Source organism: Conger conger, chromosome 2 (genome assembly GCF_963514075.1).
Source record: "Conger conger chromosome 2, fConCon1.1, whole genome shotgun sequence".
In the NCBI taxonomy this organism is placed as follows: Eukaryota; Metazoa; Chordata; class Actinopteri; order Anguilliformes; family Congridae; genus Conger; species Conger conger.
This window is the reverse complement of record NC_083761.1, coordinates 86449335-86477052: the sequence shown is the minus strand read 5'-3', so window position 1 is coordinate 86477052 and position 27718 is coordinate 86449335. Positions and strand designations below refer to the sequence as shown.

The 27718-nt window shown below is 40.5% G+C and overlaps 2 protein-coding genes and 1 pseudogene across 2 annotated transcripts in view; all 3 read right to left on the bottom strand.

The window, feature by feature from the left end:
* LOC133122619 (zinc finger protein 883-like) overlaps window positions 1-21860 on the bottom strand; it is a 30532-nt gene extending 8672 nt beyond the window's left edge. Inside the window, exons 1-3 of the mRNA XM_061232688.1 lie at window positions 21677-21860; window positions 19755-19954; window positions 7409-7522 (exon numbers count right to left, since the gene is read on the bottom strand). Of these exons, the coding sequence (XP_061088672.1) occupies window positions 7409-7522; window positions 19755-19954; window positions 21677-21695 (333 nt within the window). The 5' untranslated portion in view covers window positions 21696-21860. The remainder of the gene's footprint in view (window positions 1-7408; window positions 7523-19754; window positions 19955-21676) is intronic.
* On the bottom strand, window positions 1111-19888 carry LOC133122608 (zinc finger protein 665-like). The gene is made up of 4 exons (XM_061232667.1): window positions 19755-19888; window positions 18098-18261; window positions 7409-7522; window positions 1111-5980 (listed from the first exon to the last, which is right to left on the bottom strand). The coding sequence occupies exon 4, from the start codon at window positions 5955-5957 to the stop codon at window positions 2931-2933; it is 3027 nt and encodes a 1008-aa protein (XP_061088651.1). The 5' UTR covers window positions 5958-5980; window positions 7409-7522; window positions 18098-18261; window positions 19755-19888; the 3' UTR covers window positions 1111-2930.
* Window positions 8343-26967, bottom strand: LOC133122609 (zinc finger protein 91-like; annotated as a pseudogene).
* Window positions 26968-27718: the final 751 nt, after the last annotated feature.

The following is a 27718-nucleotide window of genomic DNA, read 5'->3' as shown; positions in this document are numbered from 1 at the left end:
ACAGTGATGAAAGTATAGTTTAATATTACTGTGAAAATTACTGTGAAGTGGTGGGAAAATACTGAAATAACCATACATCATCACAGAGGGATGCATCCTGCACACATCCAGCAGATACCTATTCAAAGTAATTAAAATTACTATAGTAACATACATTCATAGGCAGACATAAATTCTGTCAGGATTGTATAGGTGTGGTCTGGACAGCCTAATCACCCCATCTCCCTCCTCAACTCCTCCCAACGTGTGGCACCTACAAGTAAATTGTATCGGAGAAGAGAGGAGACTGGGAGAGGGAGAGATTAAGAGCTTAAAAATACCAAGATATAAACTCCACACAGAGGGAACCGGGATTCAAACCCTTGACATCGTTGTAGCGAGGCGGCTGTGTTATTCACTGCACTGCAATGAGATGAGATAAAAACATTTATTGGCCATTAGGGTCAGACACCTTGATGACATTATTAAAGTCATCAAGGTACCTCACCCAATAGTTCCGAGTGTGGTAATAAATTTAACTCAACTCATTCATTCCCCAAACAAATTTCTCATTTTGCTCAAAGATGATGAGTGATTAAAGGCACCGTCATACGATTTGACACAAACACAAATATAGGTTGTCAAAATCTTGAATCTTGAAGTTTAATCAGTGTAATCAGCATGTACAGACTGTATAGATTGCCCGCAAAGGCACATTTCTCACAAGCAAAATGGACAGAACTGAATGTAAATTAAGGGAAATCAGATTAGTTTACGGTCAGTGTAGCTTATTTGCCATTGGAACGTCTTCCAAAAACTTTACCATATGCCCACCCACACTTGGGTTATGCACACTAATATTTGTATATTAGAGTGAAGTGGATACTTCAGAATGTCCAGTAATTGTGTTTGATTCCTGTATTTAGTTTTAGAAAATATATTTACCATTGTTTAACACCCACATATGCACCATCATTTGCATACATGTATCTATTATTTTCCCAATTTGGGAGATGGTTAAAAATATTTGTTAAAATTGTGAGACAAATCCAAAATATTCAAGATGATTAAAACAATTTCACACCAAAAATGAATCAAATGTATTTATTGCACAATTAATGTAATGGGTTATGCAACAGGAATGAACTTACATTCACAAGCAGTGGGACACTGTGAAATGCACAAGGCATAAAGGCCTTGGGATGTACACAAAATAAAATTATTTCAGAATGTCATAATTCATATTGAACACTGAATAACTGAGATCTCAGAAAAAGCATATGTCTGAGGTGTAATGGTAAGCTTTAGCACTGGCAGAAAAAGAACTGAAAAGGCCAGTAGTGTCAATTTCATTTTCAGCAATACATTTTTCTGTGAACAGTATATGCAAATAGCTTTCACATTGGGTCTTTCAAAAATTTTCACTGGTGTCAATTTCATCATCAAAGAATATCACCCTTAAATAAATTGCGAATTACATTTTACATGAAATGAAGAAAAAAAAAAAAACACTCATTATAAAAAGATCAATAGCATCTCAGTTTGTCCAAGTCATTGAGCCATTTCATTTCAGATGTGTTCACCAAATATGATCAGAAAGGCTATCAGAACAACTTTAAACATCGCTGCACAAGCACTGGCTCACCACCTTTTATTCACTACTTGAACTGTCAATAACCACCCACAAAATACAATGGAGGACGGTTTGTCTTAAAACCTGTGTAAAGACTCAATACATTTTCGGTTTCCTAAGAAATTTGGACATTCCAAACACTTCCTACACAACATTACATTACATTAAATGATTGGCATTTGGCAGACGCTCTTATCCAGAGCAACGACTAAGCAGGAGACAATCCTCCCCTGGAGCAATGCAGGGTTAAGGGCCTTGCTCAAGGGCAGTTCAGTTCTGTGCAGATCTTATTGTGGCTACACTGGGATTCGAACCACCGACCTTGCCGGTCCCAGTCATTTACCTTAACCACTACATTACACATAACATAACAGATTCTTTCATAAAACCCTTCCCAGGATACACGCATGTCTCAGACTATTCAGTCTGTTTTGCCATGAAAGGAGATTTCTTCAAATGTAGACAGTACATTTGAAACACTTTTTACCAGTAAGAATTCTCAGGTGGCAATCGTGTGGTAAAGGGAATGTTGTCAAAAAGCACTTTCCACACCAAGTACTTGTACTGTGGAAATTTAACTTGTTCCATTGGGAGAATGACGCACACTGTAAACATCTGTTGGGATTAGTTTCAGCTGCCTCAATACTGTGAAGCATCTTGCGTGAATTAATGCACTTTTTCTGGGAAAAGCACTTCCCACAATAAACACATTTGTAGGGCTATTCACCTGTATGAATTACCAGGTGGCTACTTCAGTGAGCTACTTGGGAGAATAATTTTACACAATAACGTTTCGAGGAGATTACTTCGGTATGAATCCTCAGGTGTTTATTTAAATCAGATGTTCTCAGAAAACACTTCTGACACTGTGGACACTTGCAGGGTTTTTCACCTGTATGAATTCTTAGGTGTGCATTTAAATGATATTTTGTGAGAAAACGCTTCTCACACTGTGCACACTTGTATGGCTTTTCACCTGTATGAATCATCAAGTGGCTATTTAAATTTGATACTGTGGTAAAACACTTTTCACACTGTGCACACTTGTAAGGCCTTTCACCTGTATGAAATATCTGGTGCTTATTTAAATATGATTTTGTATGAAAACATTTCTGACACTGTGTACACTTGTATGGTTTTTCACCTGTATGAATTCTCAGGTGAGCATTTAAATGATATTTTGTAAGAAAACACTTCTCACACTGTGCACACTTGTATGGCTTTTCACCTGTATGAATATAAATGTGGCTATTTAAATTTGACACTGTGCACACTTGTATGGCTTTTCACCTGTATGAATCTGGTGCTTTTTTAATTTTTATTTTGTATGAAAACTCTTCTCACACAGTGTACACTTGTATTTTTCACCTGTATGAATTGTCAGGTGTTCATTCAAATCGTATTTTCGAAGAAAACACTTTTCACACTGTGCACACTTGTATGGCCTTTCAGCTGTATGAATAACCTGGTGCTTCTTTAAAATAGATTTTGTATGAAAACTCTTCTCACACTGGGTACACTTGTAGGGTTTTTCACCTGTATGAATTCTCAGGTGTGTATTTAAATTAGATTTTGAATGAAAACTCTTTTCACACTTGGTACACGCGTAGGGTTTTTCACCTGTATGAATTGTCAGGTGTTCATTCAAATCGTATTTTCGAAAAAAACACTTTTCACACTGTGCACACTTGTATGGCTTTTCACCTGTATGAAATACCTGGTGCCTACTTAAATATGATTTTGTATGAAAACATTTCTGACACTGTGTACACTTGTATGGTTTTTCACCCGAATGAATTATTTGGTGCTTATTTAAATATGATTTTGTATGAAAACATTTCTGACACTGTGTGCACTTGTATGGTTTTTCACCTGTATGAATTCTCAGGTGAGCATTTAAATGATATTTTGTAAGAAAACACTTTTGACACTGTGCACACTTGTATGGCTTTTCACCTGTATGAATATAAAAGTGGCTATTTAAATTTGACACCGTGGTAAAACACTTTTGACACTGTGTACACTTGTATGGTTTTTCACCTGTATGAATTCTCAGGTGAGCATTTAAATGATATTTTGTAAGAAAACACTTTTGACACTGTGCACACTTGTATGGCTTTTCACCTGTATGAATATAAAAGTGGCTATTTAAATTTGACACCGTGGTAAAACACTTTTGACACTGTGTACACTTGTATGGTTTTTCACCTGTATGAATTCTCAGGTGAGCATTTAAATGATATTTTGTAAGAAAACACTTTTGACACTGTGCACACTTGTATGGTTTTTCACCTGTATGAATTCTCAGGTGAGCATTTAAATGATATTTTGTAAGAAAACACTTTTCACACTGTGCACACTTGTATGGCTTTTCACCTGTATGAATAATCTGGTGCTTTTTTAATTTTGATTTTGTATGAAAACTCTTCTCACACTGGGTACAATTGTAGGGTTTTTCACCTGTATGAATTTTCAGGTGTTCATTCAAATTATATTTTGCGAGAAAACGCTTCTCACACTGTGCACACTTGTATGGCTTTTCAACTGTATGAATATAAAAGTGGCTATTTAAATTTGACACTGTGGTGAAACACTTTTGACACTGTGCACACTTGTATGGCTGTTTACCTATACGAATAATCTGGTGCTTCTTTAAAATAGATTTTGTATAAAAACTCTTCTCACACTGGGTACACTTGAAGGATTTTTCACCTGTATGAATTGTCAGGTGTGTATTTAAATAAGATTTTGTATGAAAACTCTTCTCACACTGTGTACACTTGTAGGGTTTTTCACCTGTATGAATTCTCAGGTGTGTATTTAAATGAGATTTTGTAGGAAAACTCTTCTCACACTGTGTACACTTGTAGGGTTTTTCACCTGTATGAAATCTCAGGTGTGTATTTAAATAAGATTTTGTATGAAAACTCTTCTCACACTGTGTACACTTGTAGGATTTTTCACCCGTATGAATTCTCAGGTGTTTATTCAAATCGTATTTTCGAAGAAAACACTTTTCACACCGTGCACACTTGTATGGCATTTCACCTGTATGAATTTTCAGGTGTTTATATGAATTAGATTTTGTAGGAAAACTCTTCTCACACTGTGTACACTTGTAGGGTTTTTCACCCGTATGAATTCTCAGGTGTGTATTTAAATGAGATTTTGTATGAAAACTCTTCTCACACCGTGCACACTTGTATGGCCTTTCAGCTGTATGAAATACCTGGTGCCTACTTAAATATGATTTTCTATGAAAACATTCCTGACACTGGGTACACTTGTAGGGTTTTTCACCTGTATGAATTTTCAGGTGTTTATTCAAATCGTATTTTCGACGAAAACACTTTTCACACTGTGCACACTTGTATGGCCTTTCACCTGTATGAATAATCTGGTGCTTTTTAAATTTTGAATTTGTATAAAAACTCTTCTCACACTGGGTACACTTGTAGGGTTTTTCACCTGTATGAAATCTCAGGTGTGTATTTAAATTAGATTTTGTAGGAAAACTCTTCTCACACTGGGTACACTTGTAGGGTTTTTCACCTGTATGAATTCTCAGGTGTGTATTTAAACAAGTTGCTGAATCAAAACTCTCACACTGTGAACACTTGTACGGCTGTTTACCTACATGAGTTCTCAAGTGGTTATGTAAATCACATTTTCTATGAAAACCCTTCTCACAGTGTGTGCACTTGTATGGCTTTTCATCATTATGAATCATCCTGTGCTTACTTAAATCAGATTTTGTTTTCTCAAACTGTGAACACTGGCATGCCATTTCACCTGGATCAATTTCACATTCATATGTATGAATATTCTTAGTTTGCAGAAGTAAATTCAAAAGGCTTGGATTATTAACTTTGTGATCAACACAAGCTCCAGTCATCACAGGGTTCATGAGATCACTCACTAAACTTTCACTGGATTCACACTTCAATTCGTCAACACATTCAATAACATGCAGGTCACTGATGTGTTCAGCCTGAAGGTATCCTCCATCTTCAGTCTCTGTTTTGATTTGGTCAGGATGCAGATGGGTTTCATATCCCAGCTCTGTAAAGTCTAGGCTCTCTGTCTTAATAAGATCCCCAGTGTGGGTGGAGCCCAGATCAGCTTCTGTTTTTATCACTGATGTGTGTGTGTGGTGTACATCACTGACCCCGCTGTGTGCACTAACACACTCTGGCTCCAGTGTGTTGAGTCCTGGTGCAGCACACTCTGTCTCTGACTCCAGTCCACTGAGTTCCTCTTCTTTCAGTCTGATCCTGTGCTGCTCAGTGAGCTCTGGTAGTGTTGTCTCAGTGTCCTGTCTCAGACAGACTCCTGCCTGCATCATACTGCAGGTGTGCAGAACTGCAGCTAGTGGGAGGAAACGGGTGGAAGGGATAACGCATTCATCAACACGGTCCTGCTGCACATTCTTTCACACAAGAAAGACCAGCACTTTTATGATCTAGAGAGGTCAGGCTTGTCCAGTGTTGCAGCATTAATGACCTGCAGCCTAATTTCATACAGATTATGAATATCAATGTTGAAAAATATTATCTTGAAATAACCGAAAGGACACAACTGAATTGATTTCAAGATACAGTACTGTGCAGAAGTCTTAGGCACCCTAGACTTTACCATATTTTTTTTTTTTTTTTTTTGTGTGTGAGTTAGTCTTAAAAATGAGATTTCCAAATATTCATTTTCCAAGAGATTGAATTTTACAGAGACATTTTTGTACTTAATTTAAAAAAGTTACATATTACTGTAAGCAATTGACTACTTTTTACAAAAGAACTTGATCAAGACTGTCCGAGATCAGAAGCAAGGAGCCAACCAAAGTCTGCAGAACAACTGTGGCAAGTTCTCCAACATGCTTGGAACGCACGCGCGCACATCAACAGAACGCAGGGCTTTGCTTGTTTGAGTGAGCAGAGACCAAATTAACAGATTATTTTGTTTATGGTTATGGTTAATTTAAACATTAAACATGTTTTTGGAGTTCAGTAATATTTAAAGCATATGCAAAGTATAAATGTGGAATTAATGTATTCATTGTCCTTCTTTTACACTATAAACAGACTCGACACAAGTAGAGACTTTTCGTGGAAAATAAAGACACATTATGTAGCGACATTTTAACTCACTGAAATGTTAGTGATCATAAGCAATTTAACGTTGGATCCGTAAGAACTTTTCAAACTTCTACAATGCTAAAATAATGTTTACAAACACGTGCGAGCAACGAAAGACATTGTGCTCGTAAAAGGGAAAGCGCTTTAAAGCTACCAAACAAAGCGAATCGAAGAACTCCAAAATCATCAAAATTGTGGGAAGAAAAAACCTTACCACTTTTCGGCGATGACACAATTACTTCAGCTCAGTCGTTTGTTTAACGAGATGTAGCCTATATTACACAGAAATTGAATTTTCGGTGGCGAATCGCACGTGCATGTTAAAGCTTCGTGAATCAGATCGCAAACGATAAGAACTCAACAGCGGAGGTCGAATCAACGGAAGCTAACCCAAACAAATATTGAACTTCCGGTGCAGGGATAGAAACGAGCGTCAGAGTAAAAGCTCATTTTACGTTCTTTAACTCCCCCATGTTGACAAGTGAGATTTTAGTTGCCATAAGAATTCTTCTGACTGGGCCCCAAGGCTCATTCCAATCACTTATTATTATTAAAAAAATGATTGGCCCAAACCTCAAAATTGATCGAGGACCACCATCTTTTAGGACATTCCAACAAGTTAAATGTTCTTTCTAGGAGCTAGAAGCAGAAGTTAAGAACTCACATTTTTTCCTATGAGCAAGGAAACATCAGCGCATCCTTTGTGGAAGTATTTTTTTTGGAAAGCTTGACATATAGATGATTGGGTTGCGGATCCACCTCTCCCCATCTGCCACATCTGTTTGAAGGAGTAAGGACATTTCATTTGGCTAATTAGCATTTTCTGGATTTCCCCTTCTTCATTTATTTTTCTTGCCTGTATTTGTAGCTTCTCCTGATGGCTGGAGCCAGGAGAGAGAAAGCAAGAGCAAGGAAAATAAAAAAAGAGCAGAAAAAGAAGAAAAACAAGCCCTCAGAGCCTGACAATAAATGTAACTCTGGGAATAGATGTTAAGAAGACTGATACAAGTTGATATAGCAATGCGTTGATTTCTCTAATTTCACCAACGCTTAAAGCTGGGGTAGGTGATCTTTGGGCATGAGCAGAATCTGGGCAAAAGAAAGATTTTAAATGTATACAGCGACAAAAAACACAGCCCATCCTCTCCAGTCAGGTAAGCCCGCTCAGAGCTGCCTTCATTGGATATTAGCTACTGGGACCCATGAAAAACGGAAGTCCCTGAAAATCTGTCTTGGGAAAGTCACAGCTGTCAGATATTTTCCCAGTGAAGAGTTTTACCAAAATAAATAGCCTAATAAATAAATCCAACTTTAATACACACCATAATGACTCAATTCAATGGAGCCTGCAGCCATTAAAAGGTTTGCACACTAATATTTGTATATTACAGTGAAATGGATACTTCAGAATGTCCAGTAATTCTGTTAGATTCCTGTATTCAGTTATAAAATATATATTTACCCTGGTTTAACACCCACATATTGACCATAATTTGCATGTGTATCTATGATTTTCCCAATTTGGATAAAATTACTTGAAAAAATGTTTAGACAAATTCTAAATATTCAAGATGATTAAAACAATGTCACACCAAAACTGAATCAAATGTATTTATTGCACAATTAGTCTCATGGGTTATGCAACAGGAATTAACTTATATTCACAAGGAGTGGGACACTGTGAATTTACAAATGTACAAGGCATAAAGGCCTTGGGATGTGCACCATGTAAAATTATTTCAGAATGTCACAATTCATATTGAACACTGAATAACGGCGGTCTAAGAAAATACATATCCTATGAGGCCAGTAGTGTCAAATTAATTTTCATTTTTGGCAATACATCTTACAATTTTTCTGTCAACAGTATAAGCAAGTAGCTTTCACATTGGGTCTTTCAAAATTACACCGGTGTCAATTTCATCATCAAAAAATATCACCCCTAAATAAATTGCGAATTACATTTTACATGGAATGAAATACTTAAAAAAACAAAAGCAAAACAGAAGTCACAAACACTCATTATAAAAAGATCAATAGCATCTCAGTTTGTCCAAGTCATTGAGCCATTTCATTTCAACCAAATATGATCAGAAAGGCTATCAGAACGACTTTAAACATCGCTGCAGCAAGCACTGCAAAACGGTTGGCTCACCACCTTTTATTCACTACTTGAACTGTCAATAACCACCCACAAAATACAATGGAGGACGGTTTGCCTGAAAACCTGTGTAAAGACTCAATACATTTTCGGTTTCCTAAGAAATTTGGACATTCCAAACACTTCCTACACAACATTACATTACATTAAATGATTGGCATTTGTCAGACGCTCTTATCCAGAGCAACGACTAAGCAGGAGACAATCCTCCCCTGGAGCAATGCAGGGTTAAGGGCCTTGCTCAAGGGCAGTTCAGTTCTGTGCAGATCTTATTGTGGCTACACTGGGATTCGAACCACCGACCTTGCCGGTCCCAGTCATTTAGCTTAACCACTACACTACAGGCCGCCACACAACATAACAGATTCTTTCATAAAACCCTTCCCAGGATACACGCATGTCTCAGACTATTCAGTCTGTTTTGCCACGAAAGGAGATTTCTTCAAATGTAGACAGTACATTTGAAACACTTTTTACCAGTGAGAATTCTCAGGTGGCAATCGTGTGGTAAAGGGAATGTTGTCAAAAGGCACTTTCCACACCAAGTACTTGTATTGTGGAAATTTTACTCGTTCCATTGGGAGAACGCTGCACACTGTAAACATCTGTTGGGATTAGTTTCAGCTGCCTCAATACTCTGGCATGAGTTAAATTATCTTTTCCAGTAAAACACATCTAGCACCACACTGTAGGAGTTTTCAGTGGTGTGAAGCATATTCCATGAATTAATGCACTTTTTCTGGGAAAAGCACTTCCATTACATTACATTACATTACATTACATTACATTATTGGCATTTGGCAGACGCTCTTACCCAGAGCGACATACAGTTGATTAGACTAAGCAGGAGACAATCCTCCGCTGGAGCAATGCAGGGTTAAGGGCCTTGCTCAAGGGCCCAACGGCTGTGCGGATGTTATTGTGGCTACACCGGGAATCGAACCACCGACCTTGCGTGTCCCAGTCATTTACCTTAATCACTACGCTATAGGCCGCCCTACGCGCCTACTTCCCACAATAAACACATTTGTAGGGCTATTCACCTGTATGAATTACCAGGTGGCTACTTCAGTGAGCGACTTGAAAGAATAATTTAACAGAATAACTACGTTTGGAGGAGATTACGTCGGTATGAATTCCCAGGTGTGCATTTAAATTATATTTTGTAAGAAAACACTTCTCACATTGGGCACACTTATAGGTCCTATACCTGTATGAATTCTCAGGTGTCTATTTAAATCAGATGTTCTCAGAAAACACTTCTGACACTGTGGACACTTGCAGGGTTTTTCACCTGTATGAATTTTTAGGTGTGCATTCAAATTATATTTTGCGAGAAAACGCTTCTCACACTGTGCACACTTGTATGGCTTTTCAACTGTATGAATATAAAAGTGGCTATTTAAATTTGACACTGTGGTGAAACACTTTTGACACTGTGCACACTTGTATGGCTGTTTACCTATATGAATAATCTGGTGCTTCTTTAAAATAGATTTTGTATAAAAACTCTTCTCACACTGGGTACACTTGTAGGGTTTTTAACCTGTATGAATTTTCAGGTGTGTATATAAATTAGATTTTGTAGAAAAACTCTTCTCACACTGGGTACACTTGTAAGGTTTTTCACCTGTATGAATTCTCAGGTGTGTATTTAAATTAGATTTTGTAGGAAAACTCTTCTCACACTGTGTACACTTGTAGGGTTTTTCACCTGTATGAATTCTCAGGTGTGTATTTAAATTAGATTTTGTAGGAAAACTCTTCTCACACTGTGTACACTTGTAGGGTTTTTCACCTGTATGAATTCTCAGGTGTGTATTTAAATTAGATTTTGTATGAAAACTCTTCTCACACTGGGTACACTTGTAGGATTTTTCACCTGTATGAATTGTCAGGTGTTCATTCAAATCGTATTTTCGAAGAAAACACTTTTCACACTGTGCACACTTGTATGGCCTTTCAGCTGTTTGACATACCTGGTGCCTACTTAAATATGATTTTCTATGAAAACATTCCTGACACTGTGTACACTTGTAGGGTTTTTCACCTGTATGAATAATCTGCTGCTTTTTTAATTTTGAATTTGTATAAAAACTCTTCTCACACTGGGTACACTTGTAGGGTTTTTCACCTGTATGAATTCTCAGGTGCTTCTTTAAAATAGATTTTGTATAAAAACTCTTCTCACACTGTGTACACTTGTAGGGTTTTTCACCTGTATGAATTTTCAGGTGTTCTTTCAAATCGTATTTTCGATGAAAACACTTTTCACACTGCGCACACTTGTATGGCCTTTCAGCTGTATGAATAAGCTGGTGCTTCTTTAAAATAGATTTTGTATGAAAACTCTTCTCACACTGGGTACACTTGTAGGGTTTTTCACCTGTATGAATTCTCAGGTGTGTGGGAGAAAAATATAATGTAGTACAATGTAACCTCGGATATATGTATCCAGATATGTACAATGCATATAGTTAGAAAACTGCTTAAAAGAATATTGTGCTTGTGACAGATAACCAGCAAAAATGTAAGGGAGGGGTGAGTGCTCTGCCACAGCTTACGTCATATGGGCATATGTGCAGGGGATAAAGCAGAACACACTTCCATTGTTGGGTGCGCTCATGTGCTTGTTATGATAAAAAATAATGAGGAGGAATCGCACCCGAGGTCGGTTCCTCCTTACCTAGACTAAGGAGGAACCACGGATGATAAATATAACCTTGAAGATACTGTAGCAGTGGGCTAATTGCAACACAAATGTTATATGACTTAAGGAGCAGATGTGGGCCTAGGAGTACAACGCGTGGGAAAAATACTGAGACACTGTCTGAAGATGATTGGCTTTCACAGTAATGTATTCATGTGATAACTTAGGATGTGTAATGGCATAAGAATAGACACCCTGTCTGCTAAAATCCAGAGTGTTTTCTCACATTGGTGTGAGGCATTCTCCGTGCTTTGTTATAGGGTTAATAAAGCTTGTATTATTGAAACTCTCCTTGCTGTGAAAGAACTGGGTTCTTTTAAATGGGAAAGGTTGCTTGCAAGAAGTCTCTCCTAAATCAAGGGGAATTTTCCCCGACAGTAACTTGGCGTAGTCGGCAGGATCTCTAACTCGTTTCTGTCTCAGAAGGGGCTGAGTCTCACCAGTCCGGGACTGGAAAGGGATTGGCAGGATCTCTAACTGCTGTCTGTTTCAGAAGGGGCTTAGTCTTCCTAGTCCGGGACTAAAAACGAAGACCGCCTCCGGGAAGAGGGAGCGACCCGAGATCCGGATCCCTAAAACGAAGACCGCCTTCGGGGGGAGAAAGCGATACGAGATCCGAATATTGAGGAAGGAGAAAGACTGAGTGGCAACCCCACAGCAACGAGAACGAGACTTGGGCAGACTACACCGGGTGTAGGGCGTGCCTATGCGTTGACGAACGCACCGGAGATCTCGTAAAGACTCATTTCAGGTTGGTACCTTTCTGTAATTGTTAAAATGGGGAATAGTTGCGGGAAGGAGTTAAATGTGGGCTCTGATCAATTTACAGGGCCCCTAAGAACAATGTGGAACCAACACGGACCATCAGCCGTGGAAGGTTTAAAAATTTGGCAAGAGCATGGGTTTCCTTTAAATGGCACCTTTTCAACACAGAGGTTAGAGGATGTTAGAAAAAATATGGAAAGTTGTACTAAGAAAAGACATTTTTGTAAAAAAAAGGAATTAAGGGGATTTGAGTTATGGGAACGAGAGGCACGTGAAAGGCAGGCGAGACAACAAAGAAATAATGATAAAAAAGGGGAAACTCAGCCTCCGTCGTATTTTCCAGCTGGGGCGAGTGGGAAAAGCACACCCTGTTTATATCCCTCACTAACCATGTTAAAACATTCCGAGGTTGACACGGACCTGGACTGCCCGGTGCCCCGTCCACCTCCTCACGCACCTCCACCGCACCAGCCAGCCCCGGTCCCCAACACCCCGACGAGACCGCCTGCTCCAGCCCTGACTCTGCCATCGCCACCACGCCTACAGACTCCTGGAAGAGGGACCCCTCAGCCACCAACTTTGACACCCTCCACGGGCCACACCAGATCGGGATTACAGTATCAGCCACGGAAAAACTACCCGTGTGCAATACCAAACTGTCAGTTCCCTGCCACAGGAACTGCAGCAGACAGAGCCCCTGTCTGTGCCTCACACACCGCAGAGGCACGGGAACGCCAGTATGGATTAAAAGACATTCCAGAAGGAGAATGGAATAAAGAACCATATCAGGGTGATCCCGAAGGGTGGTATGGACCTAAACCTGATGATCCTCCCCGCCCCCAGCTGACAATGGGACAGTTTCCGATGGTAGAATGTCCGGACCCCCATCAACCAGGGCAGGTACAATTGGTGTACCGACCCTATACTAGGGACGAACTAAGGGCAATCTGCTCGGAACTACCGAACCCAAGTCATACCGGGGGAGAAACTTTCTATGACAAATTGATGGAAATAATACAGTGTGCTAAACCAAGCAGTAATGATCTGGAAGGCATCATGCGCATGCATTTGGGCACCAGGTGGGGAAAGGTGAGAGACAGAGCTGGAGTACCGGGCGACGGAGGGCAAGTGGCTGCCTTCGACCCTACCGTCATCTATAACCCAGCAGCAGGATCCCCATATGGCTTACAGACTGCGGCTTTGAGGGCAGCTCTCACACATGTTTTTCCCACTCACCTGGATACAGGTAAACTGGCCAGAACTGTGCAGAAACCCGAAGAAACAGTGGAAGAATATGAAGACAGGCTGCAGAGTGTTATGGAACTGCATGGAGGATTGCCGAAGCCCCAACCATTCCCGGGAGTGCAAAACACACCATACGAGTCGTATCTCAGTCAACACTTTATGAACGGGCTGAGACCCAGCCTACGGGCAGCGATACAACAGACTCTTGTGGGATGGCAGCATGCCCGCCTGGATGACGCCATGCACATCATGCCGAAAATAATGAAAGAGAAAAAAAAGAAAAAAACAACAAAAAACATCAGATGCAAATGGTACAAGTAACTGACCTCCAACTCAAACAGCTGAAGAGTCAGCAGCCAGCTAGAGGAAGAGGCAGAGGACGTGGAAGTGGGAGAGGAAGAGGGGCTGGGAGAAGCAGCGACAGAAACGGCCCTTGTTATGTCTGCGGAGAGAAGGACATTGGGCACGAGACTGTCCCAGGAAATACAAAGGGCAGGGCGGAGGAGACCAAAGACTGGGCGAAAGAGGCGAGCAAGAATGGCAACACGCTCCACGGGGCCGGGGCACAGTGAATCATCCTGATCAGTTTGACGAACAAGATTGAAGGTGCGAGGGGAAAGGTGGATGGAGCATGCGGCAGACGGGTGAGTCCACATTAATGTTGATAAAATGCAAACCAGGAGATTTACCTAATTGGACATTAAAAGTAAATGGGAAAGACATGACCTTTATGGTCGATTCTGGGGCCGGGGTGTCGGTAATAAGTAAGAATGCATGGAAAGGGGCGCAGCCAGCAATGTCTGGAAGAGGCTTAAATACCGTGAATGCGGGGGGGGGTACTGTATATGAAAATTTCACTGAGCCGCTGCCTACCGTTAGTGAAAACACTGCTACCCATCATTCTTTCTTATTTTCCGAAACATGTCCAGTAAACCTATTAGGAAGAGATTTAATTTGACTTTTTAATATTTGTATAATTGGTACAAACGGAGAAATGGTTGTTACACAAGGGACAAAGCCCGTTAAAAATAAAAAATGGATTTATGCATGGGGGATCACAGAGCCACCAACAGCTGCATGTCTAAAGAACGAAGCAATACATAGGAGAAGGAGATATTGCAAGGCACCAGGGGATGAAATGTCATCAGACAAATTGCATGTAACAATGAGGGTAACAGAGCAGGAAGATTGGGGGTTCTTGGGTAAGCTTGGAGATGGCAAAGTGTATATAGGAGATCTCTATATGGGGCCACAAGCTACAGCATTTTCTGTAAATTTGACAGAGGAGCAAAAATCGCTGTTTTGTGTGCCAGGAAGTGTTCCACATATTTCGATTGAAAAGAATTCTGATTGGGCATGGGAAGACCTGGGCCCTTGGATGGCTCAGTGTCAGAACACCAAAGATTGGGAAAACAAAGGGTGGGGCCAATATTCACCCTCCCTTCAGGTACGTCGAGTCTCAATAAGAGAATACATACCTGTTTTTCCGCAATTGTTAAAAGGAGGGAAAGGCCCTACAACGGGCACCTCCATTTTCCTCAATGCCTCGGAAAAGGAAACACTCCTGACACAGGTCCCAGAAAAACTCTGGACCACAAATACAGCATCAGCGGGATTACTGGCAGGTGCCAAACCGCTGGAAGTCTCCCCAAAGTCATCTTACAGGCCATGCAAACGTCAATATCCTCTTCGACCAGAGGCCGAGGAGGGTATTACGCCAGTGTTTGAAGAACTATTAAAAGAAGGAATTATTGTGCCGTGTACAGGTTCCCCATGTAACACGCCTATACTGCCAGTACGAAAGCCTGATGGAACTTGGCGATTTGTACAAGATTTGAGGGCAGTAAATTCGGCTATAATTCCTAGAGCCCCTGTGGTGCCTAACCCCGCTACTATTATGTCCCAGATCCCGGGTGAAGCATGCTGGTTTACTGTGATCGATCTAGCAAATGCATTTTTCAGTATTCCTGTAGCTCAGGAATCGCAACCATGGTTTGCATTTACATTTCGAGGGAAACAATATACGTGGACTCGAATGCCACAGGGCTACGTTGAAAGCCCTGCTGTATACTCTGCCGCACTAAGTGAATGTTTGGAAGGATTCACTTTTCCCCAAGGAAGCACATTGGTGCAATATGTTGATGATTTATTGATCTGTTCAGAAACAGAACAAGATTGCACTGCAGACACTGTTGCGCTTCTCACATTCCTAGCAGAAACTGGGAATAAAGTGAAAAAGGCAAAATTACAATTGATACAAGAAACAGTGCGATATCTAGGTCATGACATTTCTAAAGACGGCCGTTCGTTGGGCTTAGAGAGAATCGAAGCGATTCTCAAAGTACCCAAACCACAGACTAAAACTCAGATGATGTCTTTTTTAGGCATGACAGGATACTGCAGATCCTGGATCACGGATTATGCGCAAAGAACGCAACCTTTGCAGGATATAATACATGGTAAAGGGTTAGGGTCACATGACCCCTTAGAATGGACTGAGGCAGCAGAAGCTGCATTTTTAGATTTAAAAGGGCAATTACAAATAGCCCCTACATTAGGAACACCAAATATGGACAAAGATTTTACTCTGACGGTACAAGAGAAGGGCGGATATATGTCCGCTGTCCTGCTCCAGGAGCATGGAGGTAAACAACGACCTGTCGGGTATTACTCGACGAGACTGGACTCAGTAATCCGGGGACTTCCCGCCTGCATGCGAGCAGTTGCAGCGGCTGCTGCGGCTGTAGAAGCCACCTGTGCTTTAGTGGCTTATCGACAGCTCACTGTCCTGGTTCCGCATGCTGTGGCAGAAATACTGCTGAAACAAAAAACCGCTCACCTTTCAGCATCGCGCATGCTCCACTACCAACATGTATTAACAACCCTACCTAATGTTGTTGTGAAACGATGCACTGTTTTAAATCCCGCTACTCTTCTTCCCACAGAAGCAGATGGAGAAGCACATGACTGTGTTGCTGTTTTGGAGGAAGTCCTCACCCCCAGACCAGACCTAAAAACAGAACCCATGCCGAATACGGATATTGAATTTTTCGTAGACGGATCCGCTTCAAAGGATCCCACAACCGGTGAAAATCATGTGGGCTATGCAATAGTAACCGAACATGCGGTACAAGAGTCCGCCCGGCTACCGGGTCACCTTTCTGCCCAAGCTGCAGAATTGTTCGCCCTTACCCGAGCGTGTCATTTGGCAAAAGGTAAAGTTGTAACAATTTACACAGACAGCAGATATGCATTTGGAGTGGTACATGATTTCGGTGCAATTTGGAAACACAGAGGATTTCTCACCAGTGCGGGAAAACCCATTCAGAATGGACCCCTGGTCAGAAATCTTCTGGACGCCATCATGCTGCCCAGATCTGTGGCAGTTTGCAAATGCACTGCACACACTGGGGACAGTACACCCGTGGCTAGAGGAAATGCAGCAGCTGATGCGGCTGCTAAGGCAGCAGCATATGCCCCTGTGAAAACGACCCTCCAAATGTTGAATGAACAAAAAGACCCACAGCTCACAATACAAGAGAGTCAGGAAATGGCTACTGCCACAGAGAAGGCAAAATGGAAAAACAAAGGGTCAAAGGTCGATGGTCTGTGGGTGGGGAAAGCCTCAGGTAAACCTTTTCTACCACAATGTTTGGTTCCATACTACCTGAAATTGACACATGGAAAGACCCATGTGTCAAAAGGAGGGATGGTGGCAGAAATGGAACAATATTGGGACCTCAGCACATGTGCATTCAAAAGTCACTCACAAAATTTTTGTTCCAGATGCATTGTGTGTGCAACACACAACGCCGGAGTAGCAGTAAAAACGGAACCAGGTGCTCAACCACCAGCACAAGAGCCGTTTGAGTACTTAATGATGGATTTCATTGAACTAACCCCTTGCAGAGGCCAAAAATATTGTTTGGTGATCATTGATATGTTTTCAAAATGGATAGAAATTTTTCCTTGCAGACATGCAGATGCAACAACGGTGGCGAAAGCACTTATTAGGGAAATCATTCCCAGGTGGGGAATACCGAAACGAATATCCTCAGATCGAGGTTCACATTTCTATAACAATTTGATGAAAGCATTGACCGAATTTTTCTCCATTGACATGCGATTCCACTGCGCTTATCACCCGGCCAGTGCAGGAGCAGTGGAAAGAGCAAATGGAGTGGTCAAAAACAAATTGACAAAAACAATGGCGGAGACAGGGCTGGACTGGATAACAGCTCTGCCCATAGTCATGTTGTCCATGAGGTCAGCGGTAAGTAAGACGACAGGATTGTCGCCCCACGAGGTCATCACGGGGAGACCCATGAGGACCCCCGTGGGGCCCCCAATTGCCGGGACAGACCTAGCCCTAGTAGATGATCAAATGGTTCAATATTGTGTGGAATTGAATAAGGCACTGCGATTTGTCTCAAAGCAGGTGAAAGCAGCACAACCGGCCGTACGTGACGAACCTGGCCATCAGCTGAAACCAGGAGACTGGGTGGTGGTGAAAGACTTCCAGAGGAAGAGGTGGTGCGAACCCAGGTGGCGTGGACCGTTCCAGATCCTGCTCACCACTCCGACGGCTGTTCGAGTAGCTGAGCGCACTTCCTGGATACACGCCAGTCATTGCAAGCTGTACAAACGAGGGGGATGCCTGTGACGAGCCATAGGCTGTCTTTGATGAGCAAAGCAGACAAATGTTTTTAATTTTTATTTTTCTCTTTGAATATGTTATCATTTATATGATAAAAGGAGGGATTGTGGGAGAAAAATATAATGTAGTACAATGTAACCTCGGATATATGTATCCAGATATGTACAATGCATATAGTTAGAAAACTGCTTAAAAGAATATTGTGCTTGTGACAGATAACCAGCAAAAATGTAAGGGAGGGGTGAGTGCTCTGCCACAGCTTACGTCATATGGGCATATGTGCAGGGGATAAAGCAGAACACACTTCCATTGTTGGGTGCGCTCATGTGCTTGTTATGATAAAAAATAATGAGGAGGAATCGCACCCGAGGTCGGTTCCTCCTTACCTAGACTAAGGAGGAACCACGGATGATAAATATAACCTTGAAGATACTGTAGCAGTGGGCTAATTGCAACACAAATGTTATATGACTTAAGGAGCAGATGTGGGCCTAGGAGTACAACGCGTGGGAAAAATACTGAGACACTGTCTGAAGATGATTGGCTTTCACAGTAATGTATTCATGTGATAACTTAGGATGTGTAATGGCATAAGAATAGACACCCTGTCTGCTAAAATCCAGAGTGTTTTCTCACATTGGTGTGAGGCATTCTCCGTGCTTTGTTATAGGGTTAATAAAGCTTGTATTATTGAAACTCTCCTTGCTGTGAAAGAACTGGGTTCTTTTAAATGGGAAAGGTTGCTTGCAAGAAGTCTCTCCTAAATCAAGGGGAATTTTCCCCGACAGGTGTGTATTTAAATTAGATTTTGTAGGAAAACTCTTCTCACACTGGGTACACTTGTAGGGTTTTTCACCTGTATGAATTCTCAGGTGTGTATTTAAACAAGTTGCTGAATCAAAACTCTCACACTGTGAACACTTGTACGGCTGTTTACCTACATGAGTTCTCAAGTGGTTATGTAAATCACATTTTCTATGAAAACCCTTCTCACAGTGTGTGCACTTGTATGGCTTTTCATCATTATGAATCATCCTGTGCTTACTTAAATCAGATTTTGTTTTCTCAAACTGTGAACACTGGCATGCCATTTCACCTGGATCAATTTCACATTCATATGTATGAATATTCTTAGTTTGCAGAAGTAAATTCAAAAGGCTTGGATTATTAACTTTGTGATCAACACAAGCTCCAGTCATCACAGGGTTCATGAGATCACTCACTAAACTTTCACTGGATTCACACTTCAATTCGTCAACACATTCAATAACATGCAGGTCACTGATGTGTTCTGCCTGAAGGTATCCTCCATCTTAAGTTTCTGTTTTGATTTGGTCAGGATGCAGATGGGTTTCATATCCCAGCTCTGTAAAGTCTAGGCTCTCTGTCTTAATAAGATCCCCAGTGTGGGTGGAGCCCAGATCAGCTTCTGTTTTTATCACTGATGTGTGTGTGTGGTGTACATCACTGACCCCGCTGTGTGCACTAACACACTCTGGCTCCAGTGTGTTGAGTCCTGGTACAGCACACTCTGTCTCTGACTCCAGTCCACTGAGTTCCTCTTCTTTCAGTCTGATCCTGTGCTGCTCAGTGAGCTCTGGTAGTGTTGTCTCAGTGTCCTGTCTCAGACAGACTCCTGCCTGCATCATACTGCAGGTGTGCAGAACTGCAGCTAGTGGGAGGAAACGGGTGGAAGGGATAACGCATTCATCAACACGGTCCTGCTGCACATTCTTTCACACAAGAAAGACCAGCACTTTTATGATCTAGAGAGGTCAGGCTTGTCCAGTGTTGCAGCATTAATGACCTGCAGCCTAATTTCATACACATTATGAAAACCAATGTTGAAAAATATTATCTTGAAATAACCGAAAGGACACAACTGAATTGATTTCAAGATACAGCACTGTGCAGAAGTCTTAGGCACCCTAGACTTTACCATGTATGTTTTTTTTTTTGTGTGAGTTAGTCTTAAAAATGAGATTTCCAAGGATTCATTTTCCAAGAGATTGAATTTTTGTACTTAATTTTAAAAAGTTACATATTACTGTAAGCAATTGACTACTTTTTACAAAAGAACTTGATCAAGACTGTCCGAGATCAGAAGCAAGGAGCCAACCAAAGTCTGCAGAACAACTGTGGCAAGTTCTCCAACATGCTTGGAACAACCTCCCTGCTGATTGTCTTATAGAACTGCAGGACAGCGTTGGCTATCTCAGACAAGTGATGCAGTTTTAACGCCCAAGGGTGGTCACAAAGCATATTGATTTGATTCAGTTTTAAACTATTCTGCCAAATTACTAAAGTGTAATGTAAAATGTATGTTTATTTAGGCACAACAGAGTATTTCTTTCCAACATAGAGCCCAGTGGTTTTATTTTGTTATACAAGCCAAGGGAATCTGAAAATCTGAAAATCTGAAAAGGCATATAAGGCTACAGGAACTATTGAGAACTGCTAAAATAAACACATTTGGGTTTGGTCGATCATATCCCTATCGTCACTGCATTATTAGCATTGAATGAATATCTATTGTTTTGAGTTGTTTGGGGGATTGGATGCATTTTGAATGGCACTCTCCTCTACATCAGGGGTGCACAACAAGGGCCGATCCTTTTCAGGATTTTGTGCCAAATTCTGGTCATATTATTTAATTGACTCAATCATATCTTATCTGACGTGTGCATGAGTACCGGCTAAAGCTGCAGACTGCAAGTGTGTCCTAATGATTTTACTGTGCTCAAGTACAGGCTTGAACCAGAGTAAATGATCTGTCAGAAAATAATTTAAAAAAACAAGACAATTGTTTTGTTGGAACAAAATCCAGTGTGCAAACCGGGCCTCGAGGGCCGGCGTTGTACACCCTTGCTCTCCATTCATCACTTTTACGCGCACGCACGCGCGCACATCAACAGAACGCAGGGTTTTGCTTGTTTGAGTGAAAAGAGACCAAATTAACAGATTATTTTGTTTATGGTTATGGTTAATTTAAACATTAAACATGTTTTTGGAGTTCAGTAATATTTAAAACTATGCATTAATCATTTCATCAATTATACTTTAATTTGTGCAAAGTATAAATGTGGAATTAATGTATTCATTGTCCTTCTTTTACACTACAAACAGACTCGACACAAGTAGAGACTTTTCGTGGAAAATAATGACACATTATGTAGCGACATTTTAACTCATTGAAATGTTAGTGATCATAAGCAATTTAACGTTGGATCCGTAAGAACTTTTCAAACTTCTACAATGCTAAAATAATGTTTACAATCACGTGCGAGCAACGAAAGACATTGTGCTCGTAAAAGGGAAAGCGCTTTAAAGCTACCAAACAAAGCGAATCGAAGAACTCCAAAATCATCAAAACTGTGGGAAGAAAAAACCTTACCACTTTTCGGCGATGACATAATTACTTCAGCTCAGTCGTTTGTTTAACGAGATGTAGCCTATATTACACAGAAATAGAATTTTCGGTGGCGAATCGCACGTGCATGTTAAAGCTTCGTGAATCAGATCGCAAACGATAAGAGCTCAAAAGCGGAGGTCGAATCAACGGAAGCTAACCCAAACAAATATTGAACTTCCGGTGCAAGGATAGAAACGAGCGTCAAAGTAAAAGCTCATTTTACGTTCTTTAACTCCCCCATGTTGACAAGTGAGATTTTAGTTGCCATAAGAATTCTTCTGACTGGGCCCAAGGCTCATTCCAATCACTTACTATTATTTAAAAAATTATTGTCCCAAACCTCAAAATCGATGGAGGACCACCATCTTTTAGGACATTCCAACACGTCAAATGTTCTTTCTAGGAGCTAGAAGCAGAAGTTAAGAACTCATATTTTTTCCTATGAGCAAGGAAACATCAGCGCATCCTTTGTGGAAGTATTTTTTTGGAAAGCTTGACATATAGATGACTGGGTTGCGGATCCACCTCTACCCATCTGCCACATCTGTTTGAAGGAGTAAGGACATTTCATTTGGCTAATTAGCATTTTCTGGATTTCCCCTTCTTCATTTATTTTTCTTGCCTGTATTTCTAGCTTCTCCTGATGGCTGGAGCCAGGAGAGAGAAAGCAAGAGCAAGGAAAATAAAAAAAGAGCAGAAAAAGAAGAAAAACAAGCCCTCAGAGCCTGACAATAAATGTAACTCTGGGAATAGATGGAAAGAAGACTGATAGAAGTTGATATAGCAATGCGTTGATTTCTCTAATTTCACCAACGCTTAAAGCTGGGGTAGGTGATCTTTGGGCATGAGCAGAATCTGGGCAAAAGAAAGATTTTAAATGTATACAGCGACAAAAAACACAGCCCATCCTCTCCAGTCAGGTAAGCCCGCTCAGAGCTGCCTTCATTGGATATTAGCTACCGGGACCCATGAAAAACGTGGTCAATGGTAAATGGTCGGCATTTATATAGCGCCTTCATCCAAAGCGCTGTACAATCGATGCTTCTCATTCACCCATTCATACACACACTCACACACCAAGGGCGATTGGCTGCCATGCAAGGCAAGGCAACCCTCCGACTGCCAGACGACTGCTCTTACTGCCTGAGCCATGTCGCCCCTATATTTTTAATACACACCATAATGACTCCGTTCAATGGAGCCTGCGGCCATTAAAAGGTTTGCACACTAATATTTGTATATTACAGTGAAATGGATACTTCAGAATGTCCAGTAATTCTGTTAGATTCCTGTATTCAGTTATAAAATATATATTTACCCTGGTTTAACACCCACATATTGACCATAATTTGCATGTGTATCTATGATTTTCCCAATTTGGATAAAATTACTTGAAAAAATGTTTAGACAAATTCTAAATATTCAAGATGATTAAAACAATGTCACACCAAAACTGAATCAAATGTATTTATTGCACAATTAGTCTCATGGGTTATGCAACAGGAATTAACTTATATTCACAAGGAGTGGGACACTGTGAATTTACAAATGTACAAGGCATAAAGGCCTTGGGTTGTGCACCATGTAAAATTATTTCAGAATGTCACAATTCATATTGAACACTGAATAACGGCGGTCTAAGAAAATACATATCCTATGAGGCCGGTAGTGTCAAATTAATTTTCATTTTTGGCAATACATCTTACAATTTTTCTGTCAACAGAATATGCAAATAGCTTTCACATTGGGTCTTTCAAAATTACACCGGTGTCAATTTCATCATCAAAAAATATCACCCCTAAATAAATTGCGAATTACATTTTACATGGAATGAAATACTTAAAAAAACAAAAGCAAAACAGAAGTCACAAACACTCATTATAAAAAGATCAATAGCATCTCAGTTTGTCCAAGTCATTGAGCCATTTCATTTCAGATGTCTCAACCAAATATGATCAGAAAGGCTATCAGAACGACTTTAAACATCGCTGCAGCAAGCACTGCAAAACGGTTGGCTCACCACCTTTTATTCACTACTTGAACTGTCAATAACCACCCACAAAATACAATGGAGGACGGTTTGTCTTAAAACCTGTGTAAAGACTTAATACATTTTCGGTTTCCTAAGAAATTTGGACATTCCAAACACTTCCTACACAACATTACATTACATTAAATGATTGGCATTTGGCAGACGCTCTTATCCAGAGCAACGACTAAGCAGGAGACAATCCTCCCCTGGAGCAATGCAGGGTTAAGGGCCTTGCTCAAGGGCAGTTCAGTTCTGTGCAGATCTTATTGTGGCTACACTGGGATTCGAACCACCGACCTTGCCGGTCCCAGTCATTTAGCTTAACCACTACACTACAGGCCGCCACACAACATAACAGATTCTTTCATAAAACCCTTCCCAGGATACACGCATGTCTCAGACTATTCAGTCTGTTTTGCCATGAAAGGAGATTTCTTCAAATGTAGACAGTACATTTGAAACACTTTTTACCAGTGAGAATTCTCAGGTGGCAATCGTGTGGTAAAGGGAATGTTGTCAAAAGGCACTTTCCACACCAAGTACTTGTATTGTGGAAATTTAACTTGTTCCATTGGGAGAACGCTGCACACTGTAAACATCTGTTGGGATTAGTTTCAGCTGCCTCAATACTCTGGCATGAGTTAAATTATCTTTTCCAGTAAAACACATCTAGCACCACACTGTAGGAGTTTTCAGTGGTGTGAAGCATCTTCCATGAATTAATGCACTTTTTCTGGGAAAAGCACTTCCATTACATTACATTATTGGCATTTGGCAGACGCTCTTACCCAGAGCGACATACAGTTGATTAGACTAAGCAGGAGACAATCCTCCCCTGGAGCAATACAGGGTTAAGGGCCTTGCTCAAGAGCCCAACGGCTGTGCGGATGTTATTGTGGCTACACCGGGAATCGAACCACCGACCTTGCGTGTCCCAGTCATTTACCTTAACCACTACGCTACAGGCCGCCCTACGCGCCTACTTCCCACACTAAACACATTTGTAGGGCTATTCACCTGTATGAATTACCAGGTGGCTACTTCAGTGAGCTACTTGGGAGAATAATTTAACAGAATAACTACGTTTGGAGGAGATTACATCGGTATGAATTCCCAGGTGTGCATTTAAATTATATTTTGTAAGAAAACACTTCTCACATTGGGCACACTTGTAGGTCCTACACCTGTATGAATTCTCAGGTGTTTATTTAAATCAGATGTTCTCAGAAAACACTTCTGACACTGTGGACACTTGCAGGGTTTTTCACCTGTATGAATTTTTAGGTGTGCATTTAAATGATATTTTGTGAGAAAACGCTTCTCACACTGTGCACACTTGTATGGCTTTTCACCTGTATGAATCATCAAATGGTTATTTAAATTTGATACTGTGGTAAAACACTTTTCACACTGTGCACATTTGTATGGCTTTTCACCTGTATGAAATATCTGGTGCCTATTTAAATATGATTTTGTATGAAAGCATTTCTGACACTGTGTACACTTGTATGGTTTTTCACCCGCATGAATTATTTGGTGCTTATTTAAATCTGATTTTCTATGAAAACATTTCTGACACTGTGTACACTTGTATGGTTTTTCACCTGTATGAATTCTCAGGTGAGCATTTAAATGATATTTTGTTAGAAAACACTTCTCACACTGTGCACACTTGTATGGCTTTTCACCTGTATGAATATAAATGTGGCTATTTAAATTTGACACTGTGGTGAAACACTTTTGACACTGTGCACACTTGTATGGCTTTTCACCTGTATGAATATTAAAGTGGCTATTTAAATTTGACACTGTGGTGAAACACTTTTGACACTGTGCACACTTGTATGGCTTTTCACCTGTATGAATAATCTGGTGCTTTTTTAATTTTGATTTTGTATGAAAACTCTTCTCACACAGTGTACACTTGTAGTATTTTTCACCTGTATGAATTGTCAGGTGTTCATTCAAATCGTATTTTCGAAGAAAACACTTTTCACACTGTGCACACTTGTATGGCCTTTCAGCTGTATGAATAACCTGGTGCTTCTTTAAAATAGATTTTGTATGAAAACTCTTTTCACACTGTGTACACTTGTAGGGTTTTTCTCCTGTATGAATTCTCAGGTGTGTATCTAAAATAGATTTTGTATGAAAACTCTTCTCACACTGGGTACACTTGTAGGGTTTTTCACCTGTATGAATTCTCAGGTGTGTATTTAAATTAGATTTTGTATTAAAGCTCTTTTCACACTTGGTACACGCGTAGGGTTTTTCACCTGTATGAATTGTCAGGTGTTCATTCAAATCGTATTTTCGAAAAAAACACTTTTCACACTGTGCACACTTGTATGGCTTTTCACCTGTATGAAATACCTGGTGCCTACTTAAATATGATTTTGTATGAAAACATTTCTGACACTGTGTACACTTGTATGGTTTTTCACCCGAATGAATTATTTGGTGCTTATTTAAATATGATTTTGTATGAAAACATTTCTGACACTGTGTGCACTTGTATGGTTTTTCACCTGTATGAATTCTCAGGTGAGCATTTAAATGATATTTTGTAAGAAAACACTTTTGACACTGTGCACACTTGTATGGCTTTTCACCTGTATGAATATAAAAGTGGCTATTTAAATTTGACACCGTGGTAAAACACTTTTGACACTGTGTACACTTGTAAGGCTTTTCACCTGTATGAATATTAAAGTGGCTATTTAAATTTGACACTGTGGTAAAACACTTTTCACACTGTGCACACTTGTATGGCTTTTCACCTGTATGAATAATCTGGTGCTTTTTTAATTTTGATTTTGTATGAAAACTCTTCTCACACTGGGTACACTTGTAGGGTTTTTCACCTGTATGAATTTTCAGGTGTTCATTCAAATCGTATTTTCGAAGAAAACACTTTTCACACTGTGCACACTTGTATGGCCTTTCACCTGTATGAATAATCTGGTGCTTTTTTAATTTTGATTTTGTAGGAAAACTCTTCTCACACTGGGTACACTTGTAGGATTTTTCGCCTGTATGAATTCTCAGGTGTGTATTTAAATTAGATTTTGTATTAAAGCTCTTCTCACACTGTGTACACTTGTACGGCTTTTTACCTACATGAGTTCTCAAATGGTTATGCAAATCAGATTTTCTATGAAAACCCTTCTCACAGTGTGTGCACTTGTATGGCTTTTCATCATTATGAATCATCCTGTGCTTACTTAAATCAGATTTTTTCTCACACTGTGAACACTGGCATGCCATTTCACCTGGATCAATTTCACATTCATATGTATGAATATTCTTAGTTTGCAGAAGTAAATTCAAAAGGCTTGGGTTATTAACTTTGTGATCAACACAAGCTCCAGTCATCACAGGGTTCATGAGATCACTCACTAAACTTTCACTGGACTCACACTTCATTTTATCAGATTTAAAATGAACACATTTAATATCCTGCAAGTCACTGATGTGTTCTGCCTTCAGGTATCCTCCATCTTCAGCCTCTGTTTTGATTTGGTCAGGATGCAGATGGGTTTCATATCCCAGCTCTGTAAAGTCTAGGCTCTCTGTCTTAAGATCCCCAGTGTGGGTGGAGCCCAGATCAGCTTCTGTTTTTATCACTGATGTGTGTGTGTGGTGTACATCACTGACCCCGCTGTGTGCACTAACACACTCTGGCTCCAGTGTGTTGAGTCCTGGTGCAGCACACTCTGTCTCTGACTCCAGTCCACTGAGTTCCTCTTCTTTCAGTCTGATCCTGTGCTGCTCAGTGAGCTCTGGTAGTGTTGTCTCAGTGTCCTGTCTCAGACAGACTCCTGCCTGCATCATACTGCAGGTGTGCAGAACTGCAGCTAGTGGGAGGAAACAGGTGGAAGGGATAACGCATTCATCAACACGGTCCTGCTGCACATTCTTTCACACAAGAAAGACCAGCACTTTTATGATCTAGAGAGGTCAGGCTTGTCCAGTGTTGCAGCATTAATGAC